Raw genomic sequence first — 16,133 nt, forward strand, 5'->3', positions numbered from 1 at the left:
TTTGCATCATAAATTCTATAGTGGGCCTATATCGAATTATGCCATATATCGAACTAATAAACGTTTTTTGGCGAGTTCGATATACCCGGGTTCGACTGTATGCCGAGAAAAAATGACAGTTTTCAGTGCTTATCGCACGGGGACACTTATAATTATTACATTTCATCACAAGAGGACTTTAGTGCCGACTCTACTTTGAGTAGTAAAAACTCGTTAATTCAGATTTCCTGGGACCGGAAAAAATGTCAGAAATAACCGAATGTTGAGTTATCGAGGGTATCAAGAAACCAATAAAGAAATGCTTACTACTTCAACACGCCTTTATTCACAGAATGAATCAGCAAATCATGTTTCTATTTTGCATAAGAGCAGTGAAAAAACTGCAATTCTCGTCACCTTGTGACTGGATATATAGCGCTTGCAGCGAGGCCGCGGCGTGCGTCTTCATCTGAGATGCTTTTCACTACCACGCGCACATCCCGATTATTTTGTCGCCTGTAAGCTGGTCGCCAACAAATTGTCCGTCCATTGCGATATAGCCGGCACGCTTCATCTTCGACAGCTTTGCACTGAATCAAAGCGAAACTAGTTTGCCGCAACTGCTGCGGTTGAAACCGCGGCCGCTGTCGACACGATCATGGACGGCGACTACGCACTTATGAAGGCACGTGGCGAGCCGCCTACGCGGTGTTATGCGCGGTGATAAACACAAGAATAAAGGCTTTAAAGGCACAATTAGGCACGAAGCGTTCCGGCGTTGTTGTCAGACAAGTTTCAAGTACGATTTCAGCTGACGACAAATGGTGACGGGGACGGATTCGGACTCCGCCACTTCGTTTCAGGTGGACGCTAGCGCTGTTTTTGCTCCTTTGCATCGCACATTCGTGGTGCTCCATGCATTTACTTTTGTAATCCTGTGACGTATCCATCAATGCGCTTGCTATTGGCCCCGATCTACAAATGGGAGAAATGGGCAAGGTGGTAAGTTACGGCCTCCGAGATTCAAGCTTAGGTGCGCTGCCCGTTTTCGGAGGCTGAGTGGCTGCAAGCTGCTGGCGGATTTATTGCGCAGTTCGTGCGTTCCTGTTAGGCAATGCGATAGTGCTTTTTGACACTGTGGAATGGGTAATTATGGAGGTTCTTTGGATCAAGCGCACATCGCGTTCGCCGTCTTAGCCACTTGGTGAGCGCAGAACCAGGGAAAATTTATCAGTGGCTCGCAGAACCCCAAGGAGAGGCCTACGGAACCCCTGGGTTCCACGGAACCCACTTTGAGAACCCATGCATTAGCTTAAACTAGAACGAACTTGCCCAGCTTTTTTACTCTTATTTAGATTTACTTTTCAGCTAGCTGATAAGACCAATGTTTGCAGTTGCGAGGAGCGCATCTGGTACTGCAGCTTCAGCCCATGCCAGAATGGAGCCACCTGCTTAGATGGTGAACCGGGCCACTTCAGCTGCCAATGCACCGACGATTTTGAGGGCCAGAACTGCACTGACAGGGTGAGTGAGACCATTGGCAGGAATGCATGTCAGGAAGTGAACTTTGAGACCAAAGAGAGAATGCTGTAGCGAGAAAGTCCGAGGATAGATGGCAATCAAGCCCAAGGTGCATGATTGTTGAGCACCTTCAATTCTGCTGTGTGGTTTGTGCAGCTCCAGCATGGCAGGTTCAATGCCAAGCTTGTCAGGATTGTCTGCAAAAGAAAAACAAAAGGGAAAAGAAACAGTGGAAGTCCTAATGTTAACCACTACGAGAACTAACTACCTTGCTCCCAGCTGAAGAAAAACTGTGTTAAGAGAAAAAAGAAAGAAAAAGAAAGTCTTCAAAAATGCTTACCGGTGTTACTGGCTGTGAACCCTTCAACCACGATTGCCTGTACCTTGTCCAGGAAGCCAGTAATCTCACTGAGCCCTCTTAGACACTTCTCTGCACTGCACAACCTAAAAACCAGTTTTAAACTCCACATAGAAAAACTAAAGCTGACATGCACCACTGATTTGCTCTCTTGAATTGGATTAAAAATATGGCAAAAGAATTCATTTTGGAAAGTCAACTTTGTGCACATGCTTAGATGTAATAAATGTGTCCCACAAGATGGTCAGGTCTGTTATATCTTGGTTGAACAGTACAATCGGTACGTTTGGTCAGCGTTCACTTTTGGATTGAAACCTTAGAGCACAATCTAAAAAAAGAAGTCTTGTCAAGAGGAGGACAGCATAGTGGGCATTTGGAAAGAAGATGAGTTGAACTGTAAGAAATTGTAAGGGAACAGCTTCAATTACTTGATAAGATTGTGGGATTTATGTTTTCCTTTTGCTCTTGTGTTGTGCTGAGCACATGGTTGCAGGCTTTAACAAAGCAAGCTGGTTTCACTTGGATTTGACTTGTACAGCACATATGATGGGCAGGACAACTGGTGGTCATGAGATGGATATTTGGGTTAGGATGAGTTTTATATGGCAGTAAAGAGGCTAGGATAACTTGCTCCTGCTGTGGCCATTTTTTGGCCAATTTATGACGATGATTATGGTGGGGGATATTTGGTATGATGATTATGCAAGTCAATGCCCTGCCCTCTTAGTGGCTTATTTAAATAGCTAGGTAGCGCAGTCCTCAATTTCAAGTTCAATTCACAGGCGGAGGAGAAAATCTGCTTTATTGCAGTATTCCTGGTCCTTATACTTTTGCTAAGGGGAGTACAGTGACATGCATTTTTCTGTTAAAATGCTCGAAAAAGGATATTGCACTTACTGCTGGCACTGTTTTTGCTCACATTTCACACAAAGATAGCATATTGAGTCTATTTAGTTCAGTAAAGCACTTGGCACAGTCAATTGCCTGTCATTTAAGAAAATATGAAACTGCTTTCGTCTCTGAAAAAAAGGCTGCTGCGATGACTGAACTAAAGCCCCTATATTTATAAAAGTAGCGCCATTCTTAGATCTTGCCGCCACCGCGCTCACCCCGGCGCTTCCTCCTCGCCCTCTCTTAGCCGCCTCCTGTCGCCCCAGCCTCCTCCGCTCCCCCATTGGCCAATCCGTGTCACGTGGAAGTTCGCGTCGCGCTTTTGTATATTTTTTTCTTTCCAGCGCGCTCCGACTGCCATTCTCGGGCCTGTGCGACGAAAGTGCTGTACACAAAAACGGATCAAACGTGTTATGGACAAAAACTTCGTTGTGATGGCATGCTGCTGCGCCTTAAGTTGCCGCAACCGACAAGGCGAGGGCAAAAGGCTTTTTTTGTTTACCATCCGGCGTGCGCAAACGCTTGCTGCACACTTGATATTTGCGCCGTCTCGCATCGTCGCGTTGCTACTTCCAAAACGGCATTATTAGGACCAGTTACTGACTGACGAAGCAAAATCGCGCCTCAAAAACGTCTCCGCCGGGCGCGATCGAAGTTTTCCTCGGATTTCCTCTGGTAGCGCGTTGGCTGTCGTCTGCCACGGCAGGCCCGACGCAGGCGGCGCCACTGTCGATATCGCGCCTCGATCGCGCTGGTCGCGCCGAGCGCGATAGTGGAACGGAGGAGGAGGGAAGTGGATGGCGCTACTTTTATAAATATAGGGGCTTTAGACTGAACTAGTGCAGACTTGTGTCGCCACCTGCCGGCAGCTGCAGAAAGCAGCTGTTCAGGAAGGGTTGCTGCGTGTCGCCCTCTCACCTGGATTACACGGCAACTCTCCCTGACAGCTGCTTTCTGCAGTAGCTGGCAGGCGGTCACACAAGTTAATGCTAGTGCTGTCACGGCAGCGGCTTGCATTCCCATAACAAAGGCAACTTAAAATTTTTTTTTCTTAAGAACCAGGTAAGTAACTGGGCCAAATGATGTAGACTCCAAAATGCGACCTTTTTGCGAAATGGGAGCAAGAACAGTGCAGCGGTAAGCGCAAAATATTTTTTTGACAAAGCAAAATAAGCAAAATATACATGTCCCTGTACATGTCAGGACATCTGTAAAGCCTCCTGTCTAATGACACATATTGCACATGCCTTCATGTTTTGGGCTGTACTCTCTCGGTTGCAGAAAATCATCACGTGTGACCAAGCTCCCTGTCAGAACGATGGACTGTGCTATCCTCAGGAACCTATTGGGAAGATTGCTGTGAGTAGCTGCAAACTTTTCCTCAATTGACAATGGTAGCACCTGAAAATTCCATCTGACACACACGAGTCCATTGTCACAAAATATATCTAATAATAATAGCATACATTAGCTCTTGGTGTTTCTTTGAAGCCTTGTGCTGGCTTCTTGCATGTTTTTCACTGCACAGATGGCATCAAAAGTTGTGAAATGGAGTCAAAAGCGTGGGTTCCATGAAAAAGTATAATTTCCGAGCAGTTTGCGACTCTAGCCAGTAAAACTACAACACTATGTTGTTCACATGTACCATGGTTTGCATGCTCAGGGTGGAAATCCGAATATCAGGTTGCATGCCTGGGCTGCAGAAACATTCAGCTTTATCTCTAGATTTCGTGGTCCTTGAACTTTTGACACTGACTGTACATTTAAGAATATGGATCAGTCTACCTGCAGGGGACACTTAGACAATGTGTACAGTAAAATCTCAATATAACGAACTTCATTGGACCGCAGTAAGTGGTTCGTTATTCTGAAAAGTCATTATAGTGAAAGCCCTGAAATTAAACATTCCGCCCATTAACTTATCAGTTCATAAGTTGTCACCATATGAACTATCCACGAAGACGTCGCTGTTGGCTCTCAGCCCCGCGCATTTGCTATTCACGCACCACCGAAGCACCACGTAATAAGAGTGACGCGCTCAAAACAGACGCTGACGCCGAGAAAACTACCGACAAAAAGGAAGCTCCATGTCGCCTCCAAAGCGCAATGTTTCTTGTTTGTTTGTTTATTTTCACAATCCTTGCCGTGGACACCGCAACTGTCTCGCTCGAGGCGGACACTTTAACTATGCTAAATTGCAGGCGTGCGTAAATGACACCGCCCGGAAAGTACGAAGTGTGATCATGTGGCAACCCCGCGAGCGCAAAGGTTAAATTTCTCCGTGCGTGTAACTACTACAGCTGCAGAAAGTGCGAAAGAGGCGTGCAGAAAGAAGGAAGAGACGCGCCTCCGTTGCTAGGCGACACTTGTCTGGGCGGAACATGCGCACGCAAAGCCTGATGCGTCGTCGCCAGTGTTCGAACGGTCCTGCACGTAACAATCACTTCGGGACCTTCTCAGAAAGAATGGCTCGCCTGACTGTTCAGCTCACCCATTGTTACCCTGCCTCGGAACGAAACAGCGCGAGTCGAGAGTGAAAGTATTTTGCGGGGATGCCCGACCCGATGCGCGCCTTCAGGGGCGCCGCTGGTCCCGCTGCTCTACTGAGCTGTGTTGTTGGAATATCCATCCATGCAGGGCTTCGGGCACGCTACGCTGCTGTAGAGTGCAAGGGCGCCGTCCTTAACCAGGGACGGATCCATTGCAACGCACATCGGCGTGTCATCTGAGGGTTGGGTGGTACGGAAAAGGCGTGCGCGAAAGAACCTGGGCCGGTATTTTGTAGAGATGCCTTTCCGGTAATAATGCCTTTTAGAGCTTATCGCGCTTTGTCAGTGGTTGGAGCGACGGTCCGCTCGCGTTATCAATGGCATCAGCCGGCCGTGAGCGGTGGATGATAAGACTAGAGTAGAATAAGTCATAATGCCTCGCTACAAAATCGCGGCCCTGTATGCACGCGCGGGCGACAGCCGCTTCCCTTGTGACATGCCGCTGTCACTAATTCGCATGATCGTTGCGCTGCTTTCGAGTCTTTTTCGGAACTCATGGAGTGATTATCGTGGGCAATTGGCCTTTCGATAGGCGGCCGCCCTGCTTTCCGACGCGCCCATGCTGCATGCCAGCGTAGTTTTTTCCTCAGGTACTGTCTCAGGTTTTCCGGACCCGTGCGTCGCGGCGTCCGCTTTCTGCACCTTGTCGTCTGCTAGCCTCCTGTTTCGGCTGCTGTGACTGGATACACGGAAATCTAAGAATCCCAGATTTTGGAATATGAGTTCGTAGTACTGAAGCGTTGTTAACATGACACTGAAACTGAATAACTATCGTTATTCTGAAAAGTCTGGAATTTCGAAGTTCGTAGTACTGAAATATTTTTACATTGAAACTATAGACCGTTCTTTCATGGGCGCCGCCATTGCCTAGGCAGTGGCGCCATCTATGGGCAGTTGGCACGCTGGCTTGGGGGAACGCCCGTGTTGTATGCTGTGGTATACGCTCGGCGGCAGTTTCTGGTGGATTTATTCACTCTCCTGCGGTCTATTTAGCATGCAATGGCGTCTTCTCTGTGGGGAACGGTCCTGTAAGGCGTAGGAAGGAATTTAAGTCTGAAATAATTAGGCGGCTGGAGTTTCTGCTGGCGTTAAGGCGGACGGAGACACCCAGCGCGAGGTGTGCACGTTTGTTTGAGTTTACAATCAGCCTTGAATATCAGTTAAGTGTTTCTGAAAATTAGATTCACAAATGTTACCTTACTGCAGCATTCTCAACACTGTAATTCTAAGCTCTGGTTTAGCTGCAACGAGTAGTTACGAAACATTTGACGATCCTAATAACGTGGGTACCGTTCTGCTGGCGAATAAGTTGTGCTGTTTACTTTGACAAGCGTTCAAGTTGTTATCTGTGGATACATCGGGCGACTGCCTTGTTTGTTGGGCGAGGTTTCCGACCAGGAATAACATAGTTTGGCTTATAATAACCCCTTACGGTACAGTGTGAATCACACTTTTCGAGTGGTCAAACGACCAGCTGCAGACAGCGCGAGCGTCCAAGGCAGTTCTAAATGCTGTTATAGATCTGTTGGTTCTATATAGCGTATGGTCCCAGCATGCGGCACGACCATGGGAAGTCTTATTGCATCGTTATCCCGTGTTCTGTTTTATTTTGCCGCAAAAGGAGGACATGTGAACTCTTTTTTTTTTTCAGTCTCAAAAGTTCAGTCATCTACGACGCATTCACTGATCTTACGGAAATTGTGTCCTTCCAAATAGCTGTTGGATTCTCTTTATGCGATCCTCTTTGTATATTGTGCCTTAGAGGGCAAAAAAGGCAATGCCGATCGAAGCACGAAGCTTGTGTGTATCATGTTGGTTTGCCAATCGCAGTGCTCGCTGTGTTGAGCACCGCCTTCGGCCTCTTGCAGGAGGCTAACGTAAACATAGTGATTTGAAGTCTACTAGACTTAAAATGCGTGAGAACATTGCCGGTGGCTGATGCAAATGTTTTACAACAAGTCTTCATCGAGTGACTACCGTTACATCCAACATAGTTCACAACACATACACACCCTGCGGCTGATGACGCGCGTCGCATTTTTGCACACCCAAGAGAAATTTCCAGATACTGTAGCTACTGCAGCACCTAAAGGCTACAAGGTGGTTGTTCGACGACCTCGCAAGAACTGACATGCCGTAAATTGCACTCAGAACTAGCTAAAACACATCCAAATCGTTCCTGAGCGAGCGACCGGCAACACATTCAAGGCGCGCCGCGCTGGCTCGCCCAAGCCAGAGAGGAGGAAAGGCTCGTCGCGCGCCCTTTCCTCCTCGCACGATGAAAAGGTCTATAGGAAGTCAGCAGGGGATTTCTGAAAAGTTTGTAAATCTGAAAAGTTCGTTAATGTTGGGTTTGTTGTAACGAGATTTTACTGTATTAAGGTTGAATAATAAAAGGCAAAGCGGTCCACGTGGACAAAACTAACTTTGCATTGCTAGCATCTACCGTATATACTTGAGTAAGGGTAGCACTCGTGTAAGGGTCGCACCTCCTTACTTGGTGGCCCAAAATTTGGAAAAAGAAAATGAGGGGACAAGCAAGCAGTTGCATTTCACGTGCGGTGCCGTGGTCCTCGCAATCGATGCAGCTCCCATATGTCAATAGCTGCCTCACGGTTTTTAGTGCGTGGCGCAGAGTTGTGAGCGGTCTGTGAGATCTTCCCTTTTTCGTCCTTTTTTTTTTCTTTTTTTTTTTCTTTTTTTTTGCTGGTGCCGTGCATCATTGCTTGTTTGTGCCGGTCACTTTCATGACTGCATAGCATGACTGCTTGCACTGAAAAAAAAAATGCCTAGCCGCGTACGAGGCTTTGTCCACGCTTTGAGTTGTATATGCTGAAGAGCATGGGAAACAGGCAGTCGGTCGTAACTTTGGCATTGACGATAAATGCGTGCATCGGTGGTGTGACGCGAAAGATCTAGCCATGACAAGAAGACCAAAAAGACCAAGAAGGCTTTTCGCGGTAAGCCGTTCATATTTCGAGTACAGTCGACTTCCGTTAATTCGACTCTGACGGAACTGATAAAACTGGTTGAATTACCTGGTGGGGTCGAATTAAACAAAAGACGAAAAACGCAGAAACACGCAGTTGATTCACTTAGCAGTATTAGCCTTCAAAGTTATCTTCGCCACAGTACAGCCGCATTATGCCGTGAACCATACCGAGCGGGGAAAGATGCCACTGTGTTCCTTAATTTACACACGTACATACGCCGTCTGCAGTCACAGTTCGAGCACCAAGGTGCCTAATATGTTTATTGGCAGGCCTTCAGAGTATTAGATAGACCCCCCTCTTTGTTGGCCCTAAACGTCCCCTCGGCTTTCAGAGTTTTTTCATGTTACCACCTTCCTTTTCGCAAGATTTCTCAAAACACAGATGGATTTTCTCCACTTCTCGGTGCACGGGACATGTGCGCGCGTATAATTAAGGAACGCGTGCTAGGCCCAGGGGCGTTAATGGTTTCATACGAGACACGTAGGGTGGGCGAAATGTGGGCTCAAATCGCCACAGAAACATCAGAAACAGCTCTGGATGGCTTCCAGTATGCGCTTATTTAATGTCTAGGTGCTCATACTGGGACCGGAGACGGTGTGTGCACGCGTGTATAATTAAGGAATGCTCAGTATGTCCCGTGACAGTGGCCCATTCCATTCTTGGTATGCTTCACTGTAAACATTGCCGCGAAGCTGACCAGTCAAGTTCAAATTATCTGGCGTAGGCCAATTTTGAGATCGATATAACGAAATTTGGGCCCATAGAAATGTATGGGCGTCTGCCGAGACCTTCGGTGGGGGTTGAATTGACCGAAAAATTGAATTAACCGGAGTCGAAATAACAGAAGTATAGTGTACTTGAGAAGGACCTTTTGGGCTATGATACAAACATCAGGAAGGGCAGCTACATATTGTATATCAAAATGCACCACGTCAAGGCCCTTGCTAGGGCATTCCCACATGTGGGAATACCCATGATGTGATGATGTGATGTTTGTGATGAATGTGCCAGGATTAGTAAATTGCAAACTCTTGAAACATCGGATTCAAAGGGAGACTAAAGGCACACATTAAATCACCTTAGATTGGCACAGTATTCTTTTAAAACCCATTTTCATTTATTTGGTGAGGCAAGGTTTTGATAAAAGGTTTTGATAAAAGTGGCCATTTCATTGTTTCAGAAGCATAATTTATTAATACAGTTAAACATAGTATTCCTTTTTAGCATTACTTTAATAAGGGGCTTGGCAGGATAAATGGGGGTAACCTTGGTTTCGGCGCTTACATTTTAAAAATTACCATATATGATAATGTGAAATTTTGTGTGTTGGACAGAGATGCCATTAGCAGAGTTTTTTGCAGTTTTCTTCTGCCATGGCACCCTTAATAGTTTCTGTAAATGTATGTGTTAACTTTTAGCTAGAGTTCCAGATAGCGATGTACTTGTGGTGGTGGAGCAGGCACAAAAGATGCTTTTACACAGATTCCAACAGTGCGCGTGATCTGCATGACTTTTTTTCTTTGTTTCTTTCTTTTTTTGTGCTTGTTCAGTACCGGTGTGAGTGTGAGCATGGCTTCGAGGGAACCAACTGCGAGCGCCCCCGTGACTTCTGTGAGAGTGCACCGTGCCTGCATGGTGCCACCTGTGTGAGCGAAAGAGGTGGTTATCGATGCATCTGTGTTGATGGCTACAGGGGTGATGCCTGTGGTGAACTCATAGACTTCTGTAACGAGCCTCAGCCAGACACCCCGTGCCTCTATGGGGGGCGTTGTGTGCCACACGTGGGTGGCTTCACTTGCAACTGTGATGGCAGTAAGTGTCCACAAGTGAGATGCATGTATCGAGCCATTTTGTGTGGGAAATGTGCAAACATGTGTTTTTCTATGATTAAACCTTTCGTACATGTAACGAAATTGCATTAGGAGGCAATTTTTTTATACCTGATATTCGTTATAACAGAATAAACAAAAGCAAACACCACCAGTAGATCTACAGTCAGGGTCATGCAACAGCATTATTACACAGTGCAGCATGGGAATGCATTTAAAGTTACTGTCACAGACATTTAGGGTTTTTGGGGCTGCTGGCTTGTACAATATTTTGAGCCACGCTTGAATAAAAATTTGCTTTCCTCTAACTGATACAACATCAAAGCGATTATTTTGTCTTCGTTACAGCCATAGAATACTTATTGAAATAGAGCATGACCTACTAAATTTTAACTCTACTTTGTTAGATACGACTATTTATTATACCTAGGTTCGACTAAGTCTAGGGCGATTTTCTTTTGTTTATAAGTACAGCCAAAAAATACTTTCCTGCAATGCATCACATATAATAATGATGATGCTGTCACAATATCTCACTTCTCTTAGTGACCGGATAAAGCTTGAAAACAAAACACTCGCAATATGCTGGAGTGAGTGGTAGCTTCATCTGTTTGAATTGCATGTGCGTGTATGTGTCCATGCTGGTGCGTGTGGAGAAACCGTGTGTTCTAAATACTAGAAAACTGCTGTAAATATGAAGCTGTGGGTAACATTGCAAGTACAAGGTCTGTCTGAAGAATATCCAACCATGCATCCAAAGAAAATAAATGGCCACCTGGTGTATTCATCATCCTAATGCCCTTCAAGAGGTAGTTGCCTCCTGCTTCCCTCTGCTTAGCCCAGCGGTCCTTCCACTTCTCAAAACAACCTGGAACTTGTCCTTGGGAATCTCTGTTAGGGCAGCTGTCACACTGTGCTTGATGTCCTCGCAGTTGTGAGAGTACATTTCTTTCAGGTGCCATTTCATTTTTGGGAACAGCCAAAAAAGTTGCATGAGTCCATGTCGAGAGAGTAAGGAGCTTGATGAACCACCTAAAATACTGTCGTGCCCAAGAAAGATTGAATCACATGAGCCGCATGAATGGGGCTGTTCTCATGGTGCAGTTGCCAGGTTTTCGAATTCCTCTGTCAGAACCTTGGGTGAATTTTGCAACCACCTGCTGCACACACAAATCATCTTTAAGGCATTTGCAGCATTTTTGTTGCTGTCCACTACTCATCAACAATCCCATCATTACGGCTTGTTGAAGGCTTTGCACAGTGTGGCCCACTCTGTCCACAGACATTTGGCCTTCATAAGTGAGTGTACAACATTTTTGTCTGCTTCATGCCTATAGCCTTGTCTCCAAAGGCTGTTCATATCTTCCGAATCACTTTGAGTGTCACCAAGCTTCACGCACAGAACTTTATGTAGTGTTTTTGTTCGATTCGCTTTGTCAATTTTGCCCACTTATAGAAGTGTGCCAAGATCAGGTGACAGCACCCAACAGCACAGCAGCAGGCGTAAGTGAAAGCCACATCACCTGCAGCCTGAACACATCACGGACCAGTGGCGTCACTAAGGGGGCGGGCCACCGCTTCGGGTGCCACTGACCCTAGTGACACCAATGTCACGAACCCTCCTTTCATGTCACACAATGTGACCAATGTGCGCCCCCTATTTTTCTCTAAAACCAAGGAGGTTGGGTAGTTTTCAGACAGACCTCATAGCTGCATACTATTGGCTTCCTAAAATGATGATATAGCCAGCAAAAATAGTTAATTGCTGCATGTGAGCTCAGTCATACCTGTACAGTGAACCGTGTTTTTATTCTGACAACATTGAAAGAGGATTCTATGTTTACTACTGCATTGTTTTCACTCATACAGTCAACGAACAATTTTTCGGACATGTCTGATAATTCGGACGCCTTTGCGGCACCGCCTCGTACCCCATAGAGTTAAGGACGTCTGAAATTTTGTACGCTGAAACCTTTCGCCGTCCGATTTTTCTTACTTTTTGCCGTGACCACAGGCCCGAAACGGCGTTAGTTAAAGCCACTACTGCCGCCATTTTGATTATCTCGCAGCCTCGAACCAGTGATCTCGCGCGCCGATTCGCTGGCAGCTATGGTGGTCGTTTGGTGCTGTCGTTAGGCCTAGCTGCTTCGACGTTCGCTATCAAACTTCCTGCTGTTCGGTACTGTGTTTTTCCTATAAGGATTCGCCGCTGGCAGCAAAGGTGCTGACTCCGCCTTCGTCATCCTCGTCGATGGCGTCGAAGCGTGGAAAGCTCTGCAAGGGTCTGAAGCGTTGCTTAGTATCGGTTTCCGAAAGTTGGCTTCGCCGCAATGCAGCGGTGTTACGCGGTAAAGCATATGCAATGTATTGTGATGAAGCATATTAAGAGTGCAAAGGGTGCAAATTCAATTTAATTTAGTTCAGCCAACCAGATAATTAGACCAATTTAGTTGGTACTTCGTCAGGGTTGTATTAACGTAAGTTGACTGTATTTTTGAAAACTGTGAGGCCCTAAATCAAAATTTTGTTTCCAAAAGTATGTAGAATTAAACTTTCTCTCTTAAATGCAAAACAATTTTATTCATATGGTTTCATTGGTTGCCTCATAAGAATGCTTGTATTTCACATGTGTGTTTGAATAGGGAAATCAGAGTTGACCTTGAACTAAAGCCTCCTGTTAAGTCGCAGGCTGTTTCTTTCCTCTTCGTGTGCAGAAGCCATGTGCTCCTCATGCCACCAATAGCCCTAGCCATCACTTGGTAGATAAATTTGCATGCCTTGCAGAGGCACAAAGTAACAAGAGTGACTGAGCAGTACACAGTTAAAAAACAAAGACCACTCTTGAGCATTACTCCTGTTAGTATTTGGTTGGTAGTATGAACAGGGTTGGTAAGTCATGTGAATTGGTGCATGGCATTGGAGCTGCTTAGTGCAGTCACTAACTCGAGGCTTTGGAGGAGTCTATGTGATAATTTTATTACCACTCGTGCAGCTGGCTACGAGGGTTCTCGTTGCGAGACAAACGTGAACGAGTGTGCACTGGAGGTGTCCCCTTGTGAGCACGGCGGCACGTGCGTTGACACTCAGGGCTCGTACGAGTGCATGTGCGCCAGTGGTCGCTTTGGCCGGCACTGTGAGCACAATGACACCTGCCACCTGGAGGAGCCATGCCGCAACGAGGCTCCCTGCACACCGCTGGCCGAAGGGCGCTTCTTCTGCAACTGCACACCAGGCTACCATGGCCTCACTTGTGCGCTCCTGGTGAGTGGACTACGGTCGATACTACGGGCATTAAGTAATTTTAGTCTGCAGTCCAAAGTGACATCACAGTGTGGAAATAACATGACTGTGAAATAACGGGACTGTGAAACACACAGTCAGCTTTGTCTGTAGTGGTCCTCCGTTACTTTGACACGTTCACTGCGGCGTGGGCCACTGGTGGGTTTTGACAGTTAAGCCCACTCTGCGGCTGTGCAGGGCTTTCCTGCAGTGCGCAAGGGGCATCTTTGCTAGAAATCAACGAAGAGGAAAAATTCTTATTGCTTCTGGTCTGACACGTTGTGTGCCGTCTCTCTCCACCTTGAGAAAGTTTCAATGGAGCACAACGTCCTGATGAATCCCTGGCAGGTCACAACGCACCTGAAGAATGACAAGTGACCCATTGGTGGGTGCATGGTGCGCAGGAATTGAGACTTCAAAAAGTGCTGCCGTAGTGAATGTGTTGAGTATTGAACATGACATGCCAAAGCACAAACTCTATTCTACATGGTAGACATGGCACTTTGGGAAAAACCGTATATTCTCGTTTAAGGGCCACACCACTAAACTTGGGCAAAAATATTTTAGGAAAAAATTATTTTTATATGGGCCGCACTCCTTTTTTTCTACGCACACATCCCATCAGCTGCAGCCACCCAATGGTATGGACACGACACACAGATGAGTACCGGTCTCTTCTTCGGTTGTAATCAGAATTAGTAATCTTTTTGCTGGAAGCTTGTTGACTAAACCGTTGGTGTCATCGCAAACTTCATTTTCTAGTGCTGCACAGTTTGGGCCATTCCACTTTTCCACTTTTTCTTTTGTTGACAGCTGCACGCTGCCACATGCACACACAGTGCATGTGAGGATTTCGGTGTTTTGTGCATGTCATCGCTACCGTGCTGCACGAATAGTATGCGGGTTTTCAACTCCAACATTCTGTTCATGGTTCACATGAAAACTATGGGAATTTTTCAACACTCAGCCGATGTGCGCAGTACAACGTCTGAGGCTGTGTCCTTGGTTGGCTTCACCTTTGAACAACACTGTATTGGTGCGGAGTGTAAAGTCGAGTATCGCACAGCGTGTTGGTCTCTTAGGTTGTTTCCACATCCATCTACTAAGTACTGGCGAATTTCATATCCTGGCGCCATGTGGCTTGTACTGTAGCACTGTCCATGCATGTACAGCACAAATGTGTACAGTGCGTATGAAGTGCGTCGTACGTACTGTACATGTTTGTACTGTAAGCTTTCATTGTTTCTATGCCAGCTAGGGTAGCAAACAAAGCTAAAATCGAGGCTTCCCAAGGTCATTGCACACAGCAGCAAGCTTGTCGGTATTTCAACGTACAGTCAATGTCCCCCGATTTTTCTGACTCCCTAGGGGCCGCGAAAACGTCGGAAAAAATGAATGCGTGCCTTTTACTGCTCCCAAGAGCTCAAATCGCCACAGGCATGTCCAAAATAGCTCTGAAGGCCTGCCAGTACACTTATTAGGCGTATCGATGCTCGTACTGTGACAGAAGACAGCAGGTGCAATCGTGTATAATTAAGGAATACAGGAATACAGCCCATGACACAGTTTGTGTCACAGCTTCTGTCACTGCCCTTTCCACTCTTGGTGTGCTTCACCCCAATAATTCGCGTATGCTTCTCCGCGTAAGACTGTGAAGCTGTCTTTCGGGAACCGGCATTATGCAATGCGTCGTGCTTTCAGAGCTTCGAAGCCATTGGCGAGAATTACAAAGGCGGTGTCAGTGCCATTGCTGGCAGCGGCAAATTCTTTCAATAAAAAGACACGGCACCGAACAGCAAGCTTGGTAGCAAACGTCGAAGCGGGTAGGCCTAGCATTGCTGCAGTGGTGGCTACGGCTGCCAGCGGATCTGTGTGTGAGAGCGCCTGTTCAAGGCAGCGAGATAATCGAAATGGCGGCGGTGGTGGCTTTGGTAATGCTGTTTCGGACCTGCGGTCTTGGCAAAAAGGCTGGAAAATCGGACGGTGAAGGGTTTTTGCTTCCGAAATTTCAGATGTTCTTATACATTGACTCTATGGGGTATACGGCAGTGCCGCGAAGGCCTCTGAATTATCGGGCATGTCCACCAAATTTGGCGTCTTGAAAGTCGGCCGTTGACTGTGTTAGATAAATTTATTTACATTTTATTTCTGTATGGGCCAAACTCAAGAAATTGGGGCTCAGATTTACACAAAAACAAAAAACAAGAAATCGCGGCCCTTACACGAGAATATACGGTACTTCTGTGCTCATACTGTAACATTCAAGAGAAATTTGCATTTTTTGACATCGAGAGAATTCATTGTAGTCACCCCCCCCCCCCACCACATTATTCTAATTCAGTGGAGGAGAATATTTCTAGTGTGTACAGAGTAGTTAATGGAGGAAATAAATGTGTACAAGGTGTACAACTTGACAGCATGAGATGGTACACTGTTGAACCCTTGGCTAGCCATTGTTATTCTCGGCCTAGCTGCACTCTGCTCCTTGACTCATTTTGTGCCCTACAGCTTGTTTTGAAACACAGGAAATCTATCGCTGTAGGTGCCAAGTCCTTTTGATAATGGTAAAGAGTGTCCTCCTTCATAAATGTGGCTGTCTGGTAGATTCCAGCCATTAAGCAAGTCTACAAGAGAAGCTGCACTGCTTTCATTATGTCTGTTACTTCGTGAAAGCCAATTTAGCTGTAATGTTCTGGCTTTAAATGCCAACTTTTCCTCTGGAGTGCTTTTATTT

General features: G+C 46.3%; 1 protein-coding gene across 2 annotated transcripts in view; it reads left to right on the forward strand.

Annotated features, from left to right (window-relative positions):
* The window catches only part of LOC119437422 (protein crumbs), a 216,164-nt gene that overhangs the window by 189,431 nt on the left and 10,600 nt on the right, over positions 1–16,133 (forward strand). For both annotated transcript variants that reach the window (XM_049660519.1, XM_037704451.2), the window contains exons 23-26: positions 1,374–1,503; positions 4,031–4,108; positions 9,842–10,103; positions 13,113–13,381. In XM_049660519.1, the coding sequence (XP_049516476.1) occupies positions 1,374–1,503; positions 4,031–4,108; positions 9,842–10,103; positions 13,113–13,381 (739 nt within the window). The remainder of the gene's footprint in view (positions 1–1,373; positions 1,504–4,030; positions 4,109–9,841; positions 10,104–13,112; positions 13,382–16,133) is intronic.

This window comes from Dermacentor silvarum, chromosome 1, assembly GCF_013339745.2.
Source record: "Dermacentor silvarum isolate Dsil-2018 chromosome 1, BIME_Dsil_1.4, whole genome shotgun sequence".
Lineage (NCBI taxonomy): Eukaryota > Metazoa > Arthropoda > Arachnida > Ixodida > Ixodidae > Dermacentor > Dermacentor silvarum.